This window comes from Diabrotica undecimpunctata, chromosome 9 (assembly GCF_040954645.1).
Source record: "Diabrotica undecimpunctata isolate CICGRU chromosome 9, icDiaUnde3, whole genome shotgun sequence".
NCBI classification, from domain to species: Eukaryota; Metazoa; Arthropoda; class Insecta; order Coleoptera; family Chrysomelidae; genus Diabrotica; species Diabrotica undecimpunctata.
The window spans coordinates 5,088,555-5,106,539 of record NC_092811.1 but is presented as its reverse complement, the minus strand read 5'-3'; the positions used below and the strand labels follow the sequence as shown (position 1 = coordinate 5,106,539).

The following is a 17,985-nucleotide window of genomic DNA, read 5'->3' as shown; positions in this document are numbered from 1 at the left end:
TATATACACATCTATTAATGCCCACGGTGCATACAAACTTTTATGTCATACTAGTTTGTTATCGTATTCATAATCTAAATATTTTTAATAATTCAGAAAATGTATTATAGTAGAGTAGGCAATACCGTCGTTAGGGTAATGAAGCCAAGTATAAATAAACATATGCTGCTGTCAAATTTAAAAAGTGAAAATAAAGGAAAGTTTTGAAATTACTGACGAAATCGCAAAAAAACTGAAAAAATCAACACAAAACTTTCTACCGAAGAAATCGAGAAACGCATACGATAGAGAATACAATAAATTACTAAAGTGAATGGCAGAACACTCTGTAGAACAGATTGTTATGTTAATATTGTTCTGAAGCTATTTTCTTGTGGCATTTTAAATTAATTACTATTTAAATGGGAATAAGCCACAATTAAAGGTTAAAATACGTTTATTGACGTTTCAATTTCCACTTCGGAAATCGTTCTCAAAATACAAACATTAGTAAATTAAACAAATTTTGTTTTTTGTTACTTAGTGAAAAATTCTTCTAATGATTTAATTTTATCTGACTCATCTATATTGACAATTCAGACATACCTTATACATTTTAAAGTAGACGACTTTAAAATGATATTGCCAATATTGTTGAGTTGCGTTCCTGGGACGACTTTACTTATAAGATAGTTCATTCGATTACATGAAATCAACTTTAACTTGAGAATATCCGTCAGAAAAGATCATAACATGTAATTCGTCTTTAAAAAGACAAATACATGCCATGATGACAGTAAAATTCTCCTGTTAGTTATTCCATAGTAAATTATGAGGGAAAAACCAGGAAAAAACCTCATAATACTATCCCGACATGGTAAGTATTTGATCGTGCATTTAGTTTACCTTCAATAAACACCAAATTCCGATTTTATATGTTTGTTATTTAAAAAACATAAATGATGTATTCTCTATATGTTACTGACTTACCAATACTGGTATTTTGCTTTTAATAACTTCCTCTTTCAATATGGGTAACCAGATCCTACTACATTCTGCCGAGGAATTCGCGACACAATTGGTCTCATTTAGCATAATTAGAGCCGCTTCTTTGATTTTTCTCTTTTTACCATCCGTTTCTTTTAGGACTATATTTGAATCATTCCATTGAACCCTATGTTCATTATCCCATGCGTGTTTACAGATTTGAGATCTATCAAATTCTCTATTTTTAATATAGGATTGATGTTCACTTATTCTAACATTTAATGGTCTTGATGTTTCACTTAAATAAAACTGATCGCATTCACAAGGTATTTTATAAATGCAATTCTTTGTCCTTTCTTGTTCATTGTTAGGTTTGGTTTTGGACAAAATCGTTCTTGGAGGAAAAACATTTGTTAACATCTGTTTTATTAAAAAATGATTATCCTTTATCGTTTATAAATAAGGAATTTTCAACAATCGATCGAATAGAACAAAACAACTTAGAACGAGATACTACAGCATATGCAAGGAATAATACGAGGAAAATAACAATACCATACACAAAAGGATTATCGAAAAAGCTTAAAAGTATAGGAAATAAATTCAACATTTCAACAACATTCAAAACAACAAACACGTTGAGATCTATTTTGTCCAAAACCAAATCTAACAATGAACAAGAAAGGACAAAGAATTGCATTTATAAAATACCTTGTGAATGCGATCAGTTTTATTTAAGTGAAACATCAAGACCATTAAATGTTAGAATAAGTGAACATCAATCCTATATTAAAAATAGAGAATTTGATAGATCTCAAATCTGTAAACACGCATGGGATAATGAACATAGGGTTCAATGGAATGATTCAAATATAGTCCTAAAAGAAACGGATGGTAAAAAGAGAAAAATCAAAGAAGCGGCTCTAATTATGCTAAATAAGACCAATTGTGTCGCGAATTCCTCGGCAGAATGTAGTAGGATCTGGTTACCCATATTGAAAGAGGAAGTTATTAAAAGGAAAATACCAGTATTGGTAAGTCAGTAACATATAGAGAATACATCATTTATGTTTTTTAAATAACACACATATAAAATCGGAATTTGGTGTTTATTGAAGGTAAACTAAATGCACGATCAAATACTTACCATGTCGGGATAGTATTATGAGGTTTTTTCCTGGTTTTTCCCTCATAATTTACTATGGAATCACTAACAGGAGAATTTTACTGTCATCATGGCATGTATTTGTCTTTTTAAAGACGAATTACATGTTATGATCTTTTCTGACGGATAATCTCAAGTTAAAGTTGATTTCATGTAATCGAATGAACTATCTTATAAGTAAAGTCGTCCCAGGAACGCAACTCAACAATATTGGCAATATCATTTTAAAGTCGTCTACTTTAAAATGTATAAGGTATGTCTGAATTGTCAATATAGATGAGTCAGATAAAATTAAATTATTAGAAGAATTTTTCACTAAGTAACAAAAAACAAAATTTGTTTAATTTACTAATGTTTGTATTTTGAGAACGATTTCCGAAGTGGAAATTGAAACGTCAATAAACGTATTTTAACCTTTAATTGTGGCTTATTCCCATTTAAATAGTAATTAGATTGTTATGTGCCCCTAATTACGGTACTGTACTTTGTGATGCGAAGCTCTCTTTTTCGAGAAAATTTCAGTCAGCAGTTCTCGGGTTTGAGTATAATAGACACGCCAAATCTAGAAATTACGACCTATTGTTTTAGGGGCATATCCAACGTTTTAAGTATATATTATTATGCGATAAGCAAAACGCTTATTTTGTAAAGCGATATACAATAATTATTATTGAGATATTTGTTGTTTAGTTAATAATAATGAGTTTTTATAGTTAAGTGAGTTAAATAAGTGACAGACCAAGTGAAGATCATGCGAGGAGTAAGGTAAGGCTGTATGCTCTTGCCGACTCTTTTCAATATATACTCTAAGAAAATTTTTACTGAAGCCCTCACAAACCTAGAGATGGGAATCCGGGTGAACGGTGAATACATCAATAATATCCACTACGCCGATGACACTGTGTTACTAGCAATCAGCCGTAATGATCTACAAGCCTTAATAAACCAAGTGAGAACTGTGAGCGTAACATACGGATTAGACCTTAATATTAAGAAAACTAAACTTATGGTTGTCAGCCGTGAAAATTTAGATCCCGGGGCACTAATGGCAGGTAGCGAAGAGATGCAGAGAGTCGACAGATTCACTTACCTCGGAACTACCCTCAACTCACAATGGGACTAAGCTCAAGAGATTAGATCCAGAATTGGAATGGCACGGTCTATATTTATCAAGTTGAGATCCTTGCTGTGCTGCAGTGATCTCAGTTTTGGGAACCAAGATGCGGATAGTGTTATTAGATGGAGTTAAAGCCTGGAAACTGACGCAAGTCACAGAAAAGCGGATTGAGGCCTTCGAGATGTAGATCTAAAGAGGATACTAAAAATATCATGTGGACCATGTCACCACCTACAGCGCCTGAGAAAGTCTATGAGGTCCTACAGTGCATGAGAAAAGAAAAGAAAGTGCTTAATTCAGTGCAACAACGTAAGCTTGAGTACCTCGGGCATGTGATGCGAAACGAAGAAAAATATCGAATTCTTTAACTCGTTAGGCAGGGTAAAGATGACCTCCGTGGAGCTGTTTCGCAGAGCAGTCAACAAAACCATGATAGCCTTGATGATCGTCAACATCCGGACCGGATAAGGCACTGAAGAAGAAGAAGAGTTGAATAAAATTAGTTAAACTACGTTTACTTCACTGAATTCCTAAACCCACAGAAAAACGTAACAATATTAATGAAACTGTGCTGCTTGGATACTTCGGCGATCTCGCTGAAGCTTTTTCTCCGAGTTCCTTATGGTCCAAATATTCAATGGTAAAGAAGATTTACATTAATACCGATAGTTACCATAAATTAAGCGAATATTTGAAGCAAGGGTCAAAAAGGATACCAGCAAAAATATCTAAGAAAAATATCTAATGTCTAAGAAAGATGTTTTAAAATTTATCCATGAAGCACCGAATCAGACGTTTTTAATTAACAAAGTTGCATTAATATTTGGTGTATTTGGTGGATGACGACAGCAAGAGCTGGTGAATATGCTAATTACTTACGTAGAAAATTAGTTTTTGTGGTAAACGTACCAGGGACAAAAACCGACAAAAGGCTCATTTTTATAATTATTGGGGGAGACAAAATAAATAGTGCTAATTATAGATTACATGTCTTTACCGCCACGTGGTTATTCAGAAAGAAGATTTTTTCTGGCCTATAGAAAAGGTCACTGTACCGTAAAACCATATGGAAAAAACACATTTTGAAAAATCCCCTTTATTATTGTAAAATATTTGGGTTTGAGCGATCCTCGCAAGTATACACTGTCTTAGTCAAACATCATCAACTCTTCTGGCAGACGCTGGAGCCGGTATAATGAAATTGAAGCGGTATGGTGGATGGAAGAGTACGTTAGTTGTTGAAGTATGTATAGAGGATAAAGAAGGATATAAAATTCTTCCATGACATAAAAGTTTTTCAGTTTTTTAAGTACTCTTATATCCCACTTTTGTCGTGTCTTAAATTTCTGTTCTACTAAAGTATTTTATTGATTTATAACTTTTGTTGGATCAAAGTTGTAGCGTTTTAAATTTTTCTTTTAACTACGAAATATTGATATGTTAAAAATTTCTAAAGACGCCCCTGTTTTGTCTGTTTGCAACGACGTTGAAATAATCGATAAAAGGCCTATTTTGTTTATCTCGTAGTAAAGAGGTATTAGCACTTTTTTATTTACATTTAAAATTCCCTATTTCGTACATGTTATTTCTAACTATAATATTTCAACATTTTTTTGTCGTCGAACAACGATTTGTTTACATTCAGGCCCCAAATATCCCGGTTGAGAAGAGGTTGTTAGAAAAAATATTGCAAGTATTGAGCTTTTTCTCTCTGAAACGCATTAACTCCGGAAGAGATTCAAGGTTAATTTTCACAATTTGAAGTCGTAAGGAATTTGTGTGAGAAGCGTGGAGGGATTTATTTTGTGGCTAGTTTTGAAAGACCGGCCGGCGAGGGGACAGTCGAGTTAAGGGAGTTGGTGAAGGAGATTCGACGATTCGAGTTGGAAGGGTGTGTGATATTTTTAATCACCAAGCGGGTAAAATTGTGTAATGGTTTAAGTTCCAAGACCGGTAAAAAGTGATAATTGCTCTCCGTAATATGACGGATTAGAATAGAGTAACCACTAGATTTGTGCAGTATACCGGAACCGAAGAAATTTTGGAAGGTGATTGTTTAGGATGTCCCACCGGCTTTGTTGTTGTTTGTTTGTTTGATACAGCCCCATTAGATCGTCGTTCCTGAATTGTGGAAATGGTTGGAAATTATTATGTAAACTAAGTGTGGTTGCTGTCAATCTTTTGTTTTTTTTGTCATCAAAATTAAATGTGACATCTGACAGCTAACTCTAATTTGTTTTTGTTGTGACAATTTTTAATTTGCTTGTATAGAAAGATGTTTTATAGAAAAAGTTAAATCTTATATATTTTCATGAACAAGGATATCCTTCATTTTTAATTTAGCCATATTAATAAGATAACCTAGGAACCATTTCGAAGAATTTTGTAGCAATCTCCTTTGTTAACAGGCAACACATGTAAGTTTTTTTTTTGTAATTTTGTATTTTGCAACTTTTAATAATTTTTGTGCAATCTGTATGTTTGATAACTGTTTGTATGAGACAAAAATAAACGTTTTGATTTGTTTCTCTGATCCATTTTTTTATTTATTTTAGAAAAATCTCCTAACCTGTTTGTGTTTCTTTATTTTAGGAAGGAAGAAACTTTCTTTCTTCCAGCAGGAAGTTTTCTTCGAAGCGGCGTCCCCATTTAAATAGCTAGAGGTATTTCTTCTTGTCTTTGTTTCGTTTTTGTTCCAGGAGATTTACGTAAGTAACCGCTTTATTCCATTTTTTTTTAGCTGCCCAAATCCGAACCCTTGCCGTTCACTTATCCACGACCCCAGCTCTCCAACTAACCCCTGAGTGCCCGTTCGCATAGTAGCGTTTATTTTGCTTGCTCTATCTTCGCCCCCATAGTTTCTGTCCCCAATTTTCTACCCCCATAATCTTACCCTATGGTAAGCAAAATATATTGTTACAAAGTAATTGATAAATATTCATAAGTAATATTTTCTGATCGCTGAAAATGAGACGTTTGTATATTTTGCGACCAAAAATATTGTTTTGCGTTTACTTATTTTAAAAGAGCTGTTACTGTGATTGATTTAAGTTTTAAAATTAACAATATGGATTTTAATCAAGATTAGAAAGCAAAGCTCTGTCTCTACAAACAAAGAGGTAATAGGAAATTTAATTGTTTTATGCAGCGAGAAATGGTACAAAATCAACCTGTTAAGTATTTTAAAACTCGGGAGTAAGTTTAAGTAATTTGGAAAATTGTTTCCATTTAAGAAGTTTTTTTACAAATTAAACTCTTACTCTGTAAACTTATTGTACAGAGTGTACCCATTGCGTTCCCACTTAGCATTTTAAGCAGATGGCAAAATCGCTAGATGTCAAGCTTTATTTGACGTATAGTATCTTTTGGAAGTCATGAAAAAATACAGAACAACATGGGGACGTTAATTTTCTAAATTTGCACACCATACTTCATTTGTACCTTGTTTCAATGTGTATACATTATCATCACTAGACTTCGGCAAATATGCAAATAAAAATGTAGAAAATATGCGCATAAATATGCACGTGTTTAACCGAAAATATGCAAATATTTTACAAAATATGCATACAAATAAATAAAAAAATCGTAAAATAGTAACAATTTTATTTAAAAAAAAAGTGTACATAACTAAATATTTCCTACTATTCATTAAGATTTACATTTATTTTAAGTAACTGCATCATTTTTAAGTATGAATAAACTTATTTAGAATTATGGTAACAATAAATGACCAAGTGGTGTTCAAAATTTTCTAACAAAAACTTGTGGTTTCTGTCTAAGTACATATATTTATATATGGAAAAACTTCGTTCAACATCAACTGATGTAACGGGAGCATTTTTCAAACTAACCAAAACATTTGGTTCTAAATTAATTGTTTCCGAAATATTTCCAGCTAGAACACTGACTACTTCAGAAAGAATATGGTAACCTTTATTTTTTTCCATAGTAGCTTCAAATTTTTTTAAAATATCTTTTCCAATATTACCTCTAACGTTCCCACAACATGACGCAAATTCTTTTATTAATGCTGTACTTTCGAACAATGACAGTTTTGGTGATTCTAACTAAGTAATTGTTTTTTGAACAAAACTAAAATTTGATTTTATAAATGAAAGTTCTTGTTGAAGCAAGTTACTCTGAAAAGTTTGTTTAGAATCCAAAAGAGATTGGGAACTTTCATCTGTTAACGTATCAATTATGTTCTTTATTTTAACAAAATGATCTGCATAAAAATTAGCTGCTTCTAACCATGTTCCCCATCGCGTTAAAATAGGTTGTGGTGAAAGAGGAATGTTAGGTAGCATTTCTTTATAAAGTTGAATTCTTATAGGAGATTTAAGAAATACTTTTTTGACACTGGATATCATGGTATTTACAAGAGGAAACTTTTTTCGTATTTCCTCTGCAACTCTGTTTAATCCATGCGCTACACAAGTAACATGTATTAAATCTGGGAAAAATATTTTTAAATTTTGTCCTGCTTTCACCATATAAGGAGCAGCATCCGATAAAATAAGCAGTAATTTATTAGAAGGAATAGTTGTCGGAAGAAAAAAAGTTGCTAATGTTTCTTGTATAAAACGCGAAATTGTTAAAGCATTTGTTTTCTCAAGTTGCTGGCATGAAATAAGATGAGATTTTGGTAAGGTATCTTCTTTAAGAACACCAATCAATAAATGAGCAATATACTTTCCTGAGGAATCAGTGTTTTTTTAGAAAAATATTTTTTTAGAAACGAACTAAAATTTACATTTGCTAATTTTGAAAGCGGTATGTTTGCAGACACTAATGCGCGACACAAGTCTTCATTAAAAGTTTCTTGCTCATCTAATTTTTTTGAAGTAGATTGGAAACATTTAGCCATTGAAGTTTGATGTTTTCCTCCTATTTTTCCTTTTTTTGCAATGTGTGAAGCAGTTCTCACATGTTGGTCTATCTGAAATTTCTTCTCACATGCTATCTATAAATAAAAATAAAAACCTTTATTTTAACCCAACCTTTAAAATATAAAAATATACAAAGTGTTTTTGGTTAATCAAATAACTGGTTTGGAAAAAAAAACACTCGCTAAGTGTTTTAAATGCAGTATTAATCCACAAATTAGTTTTTGTTACTAACCATTAGTACATCATATAACTTATTTTAAAATTCAACAAAAGTTTTTTTTTTGTTAATTCAATTACAATAAAAATAATTGTGTTTTAGAATAGCTGACTTCATAAAAAAAGTAAAGGTGAAAAATTTTTCTAAATACACACCATTGTATTGTACCATGGACAATTTTTTCTCACTAAAGGAAGCTATTTTTCATTTAAAAACAACCTACGAGTACTAAATTTCAAGTAAATACGTTTATTGGTTTTAAAGTTATTGTTGTTATTAACTAAAAGAATTTAATTTTTTTTAATTTTAACACCCTGTATCTCGAAAAGTAAATAAGTTTGACCCCTCATTAACTATATCGTTTTGTTCAATTTTTCGAGAAGTATCTACAGTCAAACGTTGTAAGTGTCATTTGGAAACACCCTGTATGTATGAAATATTAGATATTTAATAGAAAATATTAGATACTTACAATTTTGCCACAGACTGAACAGTAGATTTTTCCCATATCCATAGACAGCTCTTTATAAGGTTTAATCCAAGTTGAAGCACTGGTTGTTTTAGGCATTATAAAATCACAATCTTCCTTTTTGTTACGCACAACGAGTGTTTACGCTTTGAATATCAAAACAAAAATGATTTACAAATCTGAGCATCAAATTAGAAATGTTTAGGTACCTAATTCAATAAACTGGGAGATTTTGGAAAATCCCTAAATTAGGAACAAAACTATTAGCCGTTTACCTGCTGTTAAGATACAATAAATTGTAGATAGATTTGGGGATTAGATCATAAAATGCAAATGAGCGAACCCTTAGCGATTATCCAATAACTGAATGCCTCAGTGACCGAGACTTTCTAAGAATGTTGAGGGCTACTTAAATTGATCTTCTTTGAAATTGTGAATGTTTTGTACCTGTAGAGATTACGTACTTAGATCATTTCTTGATTAAAATGACTACAAAATTTTATACAAGAATTGAAATAAATTGGTATGTTTAAAAATTTTCAAATACAGTATAAAAATCTGAACTTTTATGCACTTTATGCAAACTTTTATACAAATATGCTAAAATATGAAATATTTGCATAAAATATGCACAATATGCAAAATATGCAATATGCATATTTGCCGAAGTCTAATCATCACTTAACGAATTAAATGAAACAATAATTACTTACCGAACGTATATCCCATCCGTGAATAAATTTAAAATAAGTTGGTATATTAACCATTAAGGTGTATAAACTCCAACCGGTACCCATATATACAATTAATCCAGCCCAAACACTCGAATCAGTGCAGATTGCTTTCCAGGGAATAGGAGGCTAAAAATCCAATTAATGCATATAGTCAACGACCGGTTTAAATTAAAGGACGTTATCAACTTTTTGTACGCAAGAGAGATACATCTAGGAATAATCAAAACCAACGAAAATATCTACCAAAACAACACAATAAAAGTAAATGTAGAAGAAGAACTAACCGATCCTACTGAAGCTAGCAATGGGATAGGACAGGGAGATTCCCTGAGTCCTCTATTGTTCAACCTGATTATGGATGAAATAATAAAAAAGTAAGAACTGAAAAAGAATACCAACTGGGAGAAAACCAACTTAAAATGATCTGCTATGCAGACGACGCAATACTCTCAAAATGAAGACGATTTACAACGTATGCTGCACCATTTTAATATAACCGCCAGAAAATTTAACATGTTAATTTCCCCAAAGAAGACAAAATGCATGGTTACAACAGCAATTTTACTAAGATGTAAATTGGAACTGGAAGGTCAGATAATAGAACAAGTGATGGAGTTTAAATATCTAGGCATCACATTATCTAGCTACGGAAAGCTCTAAACGGAAGTGGAAGATCCAGTAAATAAAGCAAACAAAGACGCAGGTTGCCTAAATAGAACAATATAGAGAAATAAAAATATTGGGAAAGAAACGAAAAGCAGAATTTACAAAACATTCATTAGATCAATAATGACATACGCGGCAGAAACAAGTCCTGACACAGAGAGGACAAAAAGGATGTTAGAAACAGCAGAGATGAAAACACTTGATGCCACAAACAATGACCACTTGAAAAATTGATGCCAAGACACCATGGGACAGAGCTAGAAGTACAGATATACGACGTAGATGCAATGTGGAGAACATCAAGAACTGGATAAGAAATAGAAGAGTAGAATGGGACGATCAAATAAGCCTAATGACAACAAATAGAGTAGTAAAGACGGCAAGAGACGGTTCCCCATAGGAAGATGATCAGTAGGAAGACCACGAAAACGATGGAACGACAACTTACTGGAGGCACATTGAAAAACAGACAGAGCCATGTCTACATAAATAGAAGAAGAAGAGTCAATGATAAAGTAAAAAAGTTTATGGTTTAATAACAGAGCAAATAGATCAATCGAATGTAAAAATACTCAATTAGTTCTAAGATTGACATATATGTGTGTACGGGAGATCTTTTAGTGGCAAAGGTACTCTTAATCTACCACCAAAAAAACATAACCGAATTGCGCAGTGGTACATATTTTGTACCACCAAATTTCTGTAGTATATGCAGTGATTGAAAATTAAAACCACATCAGTAGTACATACACGTAAGTATTACCTCTTGCTTAGAGATGGCAGTACATTGTACAAGATCAGATTTATCAGAATATATCTTGGAATAAATCAAATACGTCTGCAAATGATAATAATGTTGTTTGATAGTTTTATAAAAAATCTGACCGTAGGCTTGGAGACATTTTTGCACATCCAACAACTTTGATGTTTAGTGCTTCGAGCTAGGTTAAACAGCATTGTCGAAAGTGCGTCTCTCTGTCTCACTCCCATGTTGATGTCAACCAGGGGAGACAGTTCTCCATATACTCTATCTGCGGCTTTTGAACCCTGCAACGTCATTTTTATGAGGCTGATATATTTTTTTGGTATACCTAGATTTCGGAGGTCTTCCAGCATTTTGTATCTTTTCACGCTATCAAAAGCTTGTTTAAAGTCTGTATACATATTATATAGTTCTATGTCATATTCACAAGCTTTCTCTTGTATTGTTCTAAGTATGAATTCTATCTGTAATGGCTCTATTTGGTCTGAATCCATTTTGATAATCACCAATTATATTTTCGAAGTATTCTGACAATCTAGTGTAAATATTGCCAGAAAGGGTTTTGTATATTACATTTAGCAATGTAATTGGTTTGTAATTCTCGCATTCCTTCTTATCTCCTTTTTTTATAAATTGGCTGTATAAGACCAACTGCCCATTCCTCCGGCATTTGCTCCTTGGTTCATACCAACTTTATCAGGTAATGGATTCTTCCCCTTCTTCGGGTCCTCCATATTTCAACAATTCTACCGAAACTCCGTCCGTTCCTGGCGCTTTACTGTTTTTTGGTTTCTTTATTATTTGATCTACTTCTTTATAACTCGGATTTTAAATGTGCTACTCAGCCTTAAAATATGTTGTCTCGTTTTGATCATTTCCATTGTCTGCATTTAGGTTTTCCCAAAGTATTCTTTCCATCTCATTATAATTTTTTGTTTCTCTGTTAGTAGTTTTCGGTTCTTGTCTTTGAATATTGTTAACTTTGGTCTTAATGGCTGCGTGCTTTCTTTTATTCTTTTATAGAATTTTCTGCTCTCGTGTCTGTTGTCTTGTCTTTTTTCCTCTACTGTAGTTCTGCATTCATCATCATACCATTCCGCATTTCTTTACCTTTTGGCTTTTCCGACAGTTTCCTCTGCAGATTCCGTTATTATTGTTTTTAATTGTCTCCATTATTTCTCTGTAGTATTTTCCTCTCTTATTCCGTTAAGTTTTATTTGGAGAGTATTTTTATATTCATGTGCCTTTGGTGGAAGTTTGAATCCTTCTACATTCCATTTTTTAATTTGGCTATTTTTCCCTTTTGCCACTGTCGCGATTTTCTGTCACAATTTTACCCCCACAAGATAGTGATACCCCAAAAATACAAACTTTATAGAATATACCAGGAACATGATATCGTAAAACATATTAAGATAGGACGTCCGGAATGGGGCATGTATTGTGGATGGAACAAAATGACTCAGCTAGAAAAACGCTCCTTAACAGACCCATTGGTCAGAGAAGAAGAGGAAGACCCAGAACAAATTCCTTAAAAAAAAATTATTCCTCAATAACATCGATGAAGACATGAGAACTATGAGAATACGTACTTGGCGGAGGAAGGCTATGGATAGGGACGTAATGCCAGAATGATAATGATGATGATGACTAGCATTAAACCGGTAGCTATAGAACAACTCGACCAGTTTGCACCTAAAATTTTTACGCCCAAGGCTTCATCAACTAAGGAAAATAATAGGTGATTCTTGAATAAGGAACATATTAGAAAATAATTTAAAGAAGGGAGAAAGAAAAAAATGTAAAAAAAATGCTTGATCTGTCATAAAAATCAATTGATGCTTGTAGCATGGAGAACAGTCTACAATTTATACTGCTTTTTAATGTTATTATATAATAGTCAAAGTTTCTTCTTCTTATGTACCATACCTAGATTGTGATGAATTAATCTCAATAGGGTCGAAGTCTCCATTGCTTAGTCTGTGTAGATTATGACCAGGACGTTCTTAGAGCTGAGAACCATAAGGAACAAAAAATCCTAAACGACAAAGAAAGAAAATTAAGAAAGAGAACAATTCTTCAAAAAAGGAAAAGTGTCACTGTTTTTAAATGTGTGAATACCAAAAAAAAACAGAAAAGGAATATATACAACAAAAAGAGAAAAAAGTCAAATATCATTATAACAAAATAGATAAAATTCACTATATCAACTATATTTAAAAATATTAAAATCATAAATATTATAAAATAAACATAAATATAAAGGTAAAATTTTTCAATAAGGTTAATAAATGTCGTACGAAACAGTTGTGATACATGAGAGATGCCTTATTGATCTCTTTAGATAACTACCTAATCTAATAGACAATAAAATATTTGTTCGACTTTCAGAAATGGTATTCTGTATTTGCAAACAATAGCAACCTACAAGATGGAGATGGGTAAATAACATCCAAAGGGCAATTAAGGTTTATAACATTACTAAAGTAAGTGCCGTCTGACCTAACAGTTACTCTTAATCGTTGCGTCTTAAACTATTGTCTTAGACAGATATAAATATGAATAGAAATGTAAGTACAGGGTAAAATAAAATTTCGTTATTAAAATAAAATAATGAAAATTAAATAGGCTCTCACAACCGGATTTTTGCTCATTTGAGCATCAATTTGACCTCTTTTGATGTGATATTGAAAACTAATACAGAAAACTATAGATTACATACTTTAAAACTTAACTAAAAGTAAAGTGAAACTTACTTTTTTGTCTGACAAATTCTTTCCTATACTCGTTATAATATACTTCTTTTCCTCGGGCGTTATTCGAGGATGCTCAGACGGGCTATCATATACCAAAAGCCACCAAGCTAGGGACCAAATTGTACCGATCACTCCACAGATATAAAAGGCTGCTTCCCAACCCCACCTTTCGATTATTAAACCGCATAATGGGTATGTGATAGCTATACCAAATGAACTGCCTAAAAATTTAAAATATGTACAAATATTGTTCATTAATGGACTAGATACAAAAACAAAAATTAATTCTCAAGCAGAGCTGTGGTTGTAATACATTCAGATTGCAGAAAAACAGTTTAGCTATGAAATTAGTTCATTTAAACTTCAATAATATACTTTTATGTCATGTAGCAGTTGAAAGAAATTACTTACCCATATACGCTGATATAAATTTGCTTCTGTTGTTTGGAGGAATCCAATTAGAAACCAAATTATGCATAGAGGGCCAAGAAACACCCTAAAAGACAATATATAAAATAAGCATTGCTCTATAAACCTGTATCTATGTTAATGTACAGTGACTGTGATTTTTAAACTATAGATTGACTTGCGACTAACTAAAGAATCGTAACACGACGAAATTGTAATCTTCTGCTAATAAGCTGAAGAGGTTTAGAGGACCAGTCCACCCGTCGCAAGTACGCAATCCTCTTTATGTGTCACATCTTATACTGTTATCAATAATTTCTCTACGAATTATCTCTCATTTAATTTCATTTTGCTTGCTTTTCTAGTAATATCGTGGTGATTATTTTTAGCATCTTTTAAATATTGAATAAAAATCAGTTGTGACAAATCAATAATATAGTAGCATATAACTTACTAAGCATAATCCTTGTATACTTCTTAAAAATATAAGCGGGATTGCTCCTCTGTGGGCACACCATGGAATAATAAAGTTGAATGCAACTCCAATAGAGTTAGAAAGCCCAAACACTCGCTTGGTTCCAAATTTAGTTGCAAGGACTCCTCCTGGAATTTGTGTTGTCCAATGAAACCAGAAGAAACTTCCTAAGATGAAACTTATATCACGCTCATTCCAGTAAAAATATGTTCCCTCGAGGTTTGGTTGAAACAACGTGGAGTTTGACATCTGTGTCGAGGTTGAATTCTAAAAAAATTCAATGGTTGGATTCAAATGAATACAGCTCGGGAAATATGCACTTAAAAAGCCCTAAATATTCATGCGAATATGCACAAAAACAGTTGAAATTTGCACTAAAATATGCTTTTATGCATTTATTATTATTACATATAAATAAAAAAAGCATTAATACTTGTATTGAAGGTGTTTAATTTATTTTTTGCTAAAGTCACAGAGAAGTTAGCGAAGACTTGAACAAAGTTGTGTAGGGATTTTATTTGAGCAGATACTTATTCTGACGATTTTAGTGTGAGGAAAGTGGCCTTATAATAGACGGTCTTCAATGTCTTTTTATGAGAAAGATTTTTGTTTACGCCTATCATGACTATATGAAGATTGCATTTAATTTTGTTTTTTGTTTTAGAAGAATATTTTGTGGGGTGTTATTGAAATATCCGAGCCAACGGTGATTATGTTATCACCGATGTTGTTTCTTGGTTTTGTCTGGAGTTCGTGGATATTTAGGGATTGGAATGTATTGAGAAGTGCTATTTTGTCTGATGAATAGACTTTTTTGTGGGCTATGTTGTTGGGAAGAACTTCGTTTGATTTTAAAATATTGTTCAGATGTTTTTGTTGGCAAATATTTGGTGGTATGTGTTCTATAAGGTATTTGTATGAGTTGTGTTGTCATGTTAGGTTATATTATGTGTTTGTGTTGCTTGTGTGTAATGACCGTAGGGGATGGTTCGTATCGATTGTTCTGTAGATTAAGTAGTCTTTCGTTTTATGTGGCTTAGTTGTAAGGTTAGGGGTAAAGGTAAAGTACCTATTGTTTCTGTCGCAGGTTGTATCATGCAGAAAATTTCTTAAAAACTATCTTATATTCAAATAATAAAATTTTCTAAGACGCCCCTGGCCCGAGTATAAATATTTTCGTTTCTCTGTTTACAATGAAAATAATTTCAAATTCTAGTTATTTACTACGACGTTAAATATGGTATAAGTTTTTTATATGCTTTAGCTTTGAGATTTTAAAAGCTGAAAGTGATTCAAGGTCGCTTTGCGAGATAGTCTGAAGCGGTCTAAAACAAAAATTCCGGTTGTTAGACCCTTCGACTTGAATAGGGGAAGAGATGTAGGGGGTAGCCATGGTCGGTATTAGATCGAGGTCAAGGGGAATTCAAGTTTTAGGTTGAAAAGCGGAACGGTTGTAAGTAGACGTTTTAGTAAGTCGGTAAAGAAACCGACAAAATTTGTTGAAAATAGTGGAATTTTACTCTATGTAATATTTTAAATTTGAAAGAGTAATCACTATTTCTATGTTTCTAAGATATTTGTGTCGAATACAACAAATTTGAAAAGTAAATAAGATGGTTCCAGTTTTTGCCGCTGATTCGTTTCAACCTCACTTATTTGTCCCTGCTTGTCTTTCCAGACCATTGATGCAGTCCTTTTGTTCGTGTGTCAGAGATTCCCAGTCCAGTTCTCCCAGAAATTCTAAAGTCCAGTGAAGTCCAGTTTACAAATAAAAGTTCGTTTTAGTGAAATCAGGTAACCTTTTTTTGTTTTAAACTTTTAAAGGAAGAATAAACATTTCAAATAATAATTTGCTTTCATAATTTAAAATGTATGTCTTAGGATGTGGCCATTGCTGTCATTTGGTTTGTTTACCGTTGTAAAATTTTATGTTGACATATGACAGCTACCTTTATTATTTTTTTGACATTGGTTTGTTTTGTTTTTAACATAATTTCATTGAAAAAGATAATTCTTTATTTGTAATAATTTATTTCTGCTACAATTTATAGCCCAGTAACAATTTTTTGTAAGTGTTGTAGCATCTCCCACTTGTAAACGGATTTTGTAAACAAAAAGGATATGTAAGTTTTTCTTTGTTATTTTTATATTTACTTTTGTGACTATTAATATAGTGTTTATGTATTATCTGTATTTGTAACTGTTTGTGGTGAGACAGAATGTTTAATTTATTTCTCTAAACCATTTTGTTAATTTCCTATTTTAGAAAAGTCTCCTAACCTCTTTTGTGTTTCTTTTTTGAGAAGGAAGAGCCTTTTTCCTTCATCCAACAGGAGGATCCTTTGAAGCGGCTTCCATTTTAAATAGATAGAGGTCCTTTTGTTGTGTTTTGTCCATTTGACCAGAAGACTCATGTAAGTACCCTCTTTTTGTTTCTTTTTTGTAGTTGCCCCGATATAATCCCATAGTTTCATTCACTTATCAACGACCCAGCTACTTCAAATAAACCCTAAGTGCCGTTCGCATAAGTTTCTTTTATTTTGCTTGCCCTCTCTCCACCCCAATAATTTCTGTCTCCTATTTTTCAACCCCCTATAATAATACCCTATGTGGTAGGCAAAATATTTCGTTACAAGGTTCATGTTGTATGTTGTATGTAACTGTAATGTTATCGTCTTCGATATGGGATATAAGGTGTTTTTATATGTATAATAAACGAAGGACGTTTAGAACCCAGGACGAAGAACCCAGGACGAAAAAGAATATCCTGGCTTGCTAACCTGAGAGCATAATATAGAAAGACCTAAACACAGCTATTTCGTATAGCAACCAACAAAGTCATCATAGCCAAGATGATCGCCAACGTTTGGAACGGACAGGCACCCTAAGAAGAAGATAGGTATAATGTGTTGATTTTGGATTTGGTTGTTAGTGTGGAAGAGAGGGTGCCGAGAGAGTTATCAAAATATTTAAGGAATGTATGTGTTATGGTATGTTTATGTGATGTTTTCTGAGACCGGCTGGAGGATGGGGTGGGTGTTTTTTTATTGGATCTGTTTATGATGGTAAGGTATTTGGCTCCGGTTAGAATTTTGAGTTTTTTCTGCAGAGATTTTACATTGATGGGGTTTGTTTTTTAGTTATCTAACATGTTCGGAATGTTTAGGGTTGGGTTAGTGAGGTTAGTGAGGTTCCGCAAGGGACTGGGAACGAGAGAGGCATTGTTTGCTTTTAATGTCCTCTCTCAAAATTGCTTAGATATGAACCTAGATATTTATTCCTGTTTCATCGACTTCGAGAAGGCATTCGACAGGGTCCGACATGAAAAACTAATAGAAATACTGAGAAACAAAGATA

The 17,985-nt window shown here is 32.6% G+C and overlaps 1 protein-coding gene across 3 annotated transcripts in view; it reads right to left on the bottom strand.

Annotated features, from left to right (window-relative positions):
- Window positions 1–17,985, bottom strand: part of LOC140449440 (putative inorganic phosphate cotransporter) — a 41,398-nt gene that overhangs the window by 20,490 nt on the left and 2,923 nt on the right. For 2 of the 3 annotated variants that reach the window (XM_072542612.1, XM_072542613.1), the window contains exons 3-6: window positions 14,608–14,895; window positions 14,157–14,241; window positions 13,746–13,966; window positions 9,540–9,686 (exon numbers count right to left, since the gene is read on the bottom strand). In XM_072542612.1, coding sequence (XP_072398713.1) covers window positions 9,540–9,686; window positions 13,746–13,966; window positions 14,157–14,241; window positions 14,608–14,895 — 741 coding nt within the window. The remainder of the gene's footprint in view (window positions 1–9,539; window positions 9,687–13,745; window positions 13,967–14,156; window positions 14,242–14,607; window positions 14,896–17,985) is intronic. The other variant, XM_072542614.1, reaches the window with a different exon arrangement.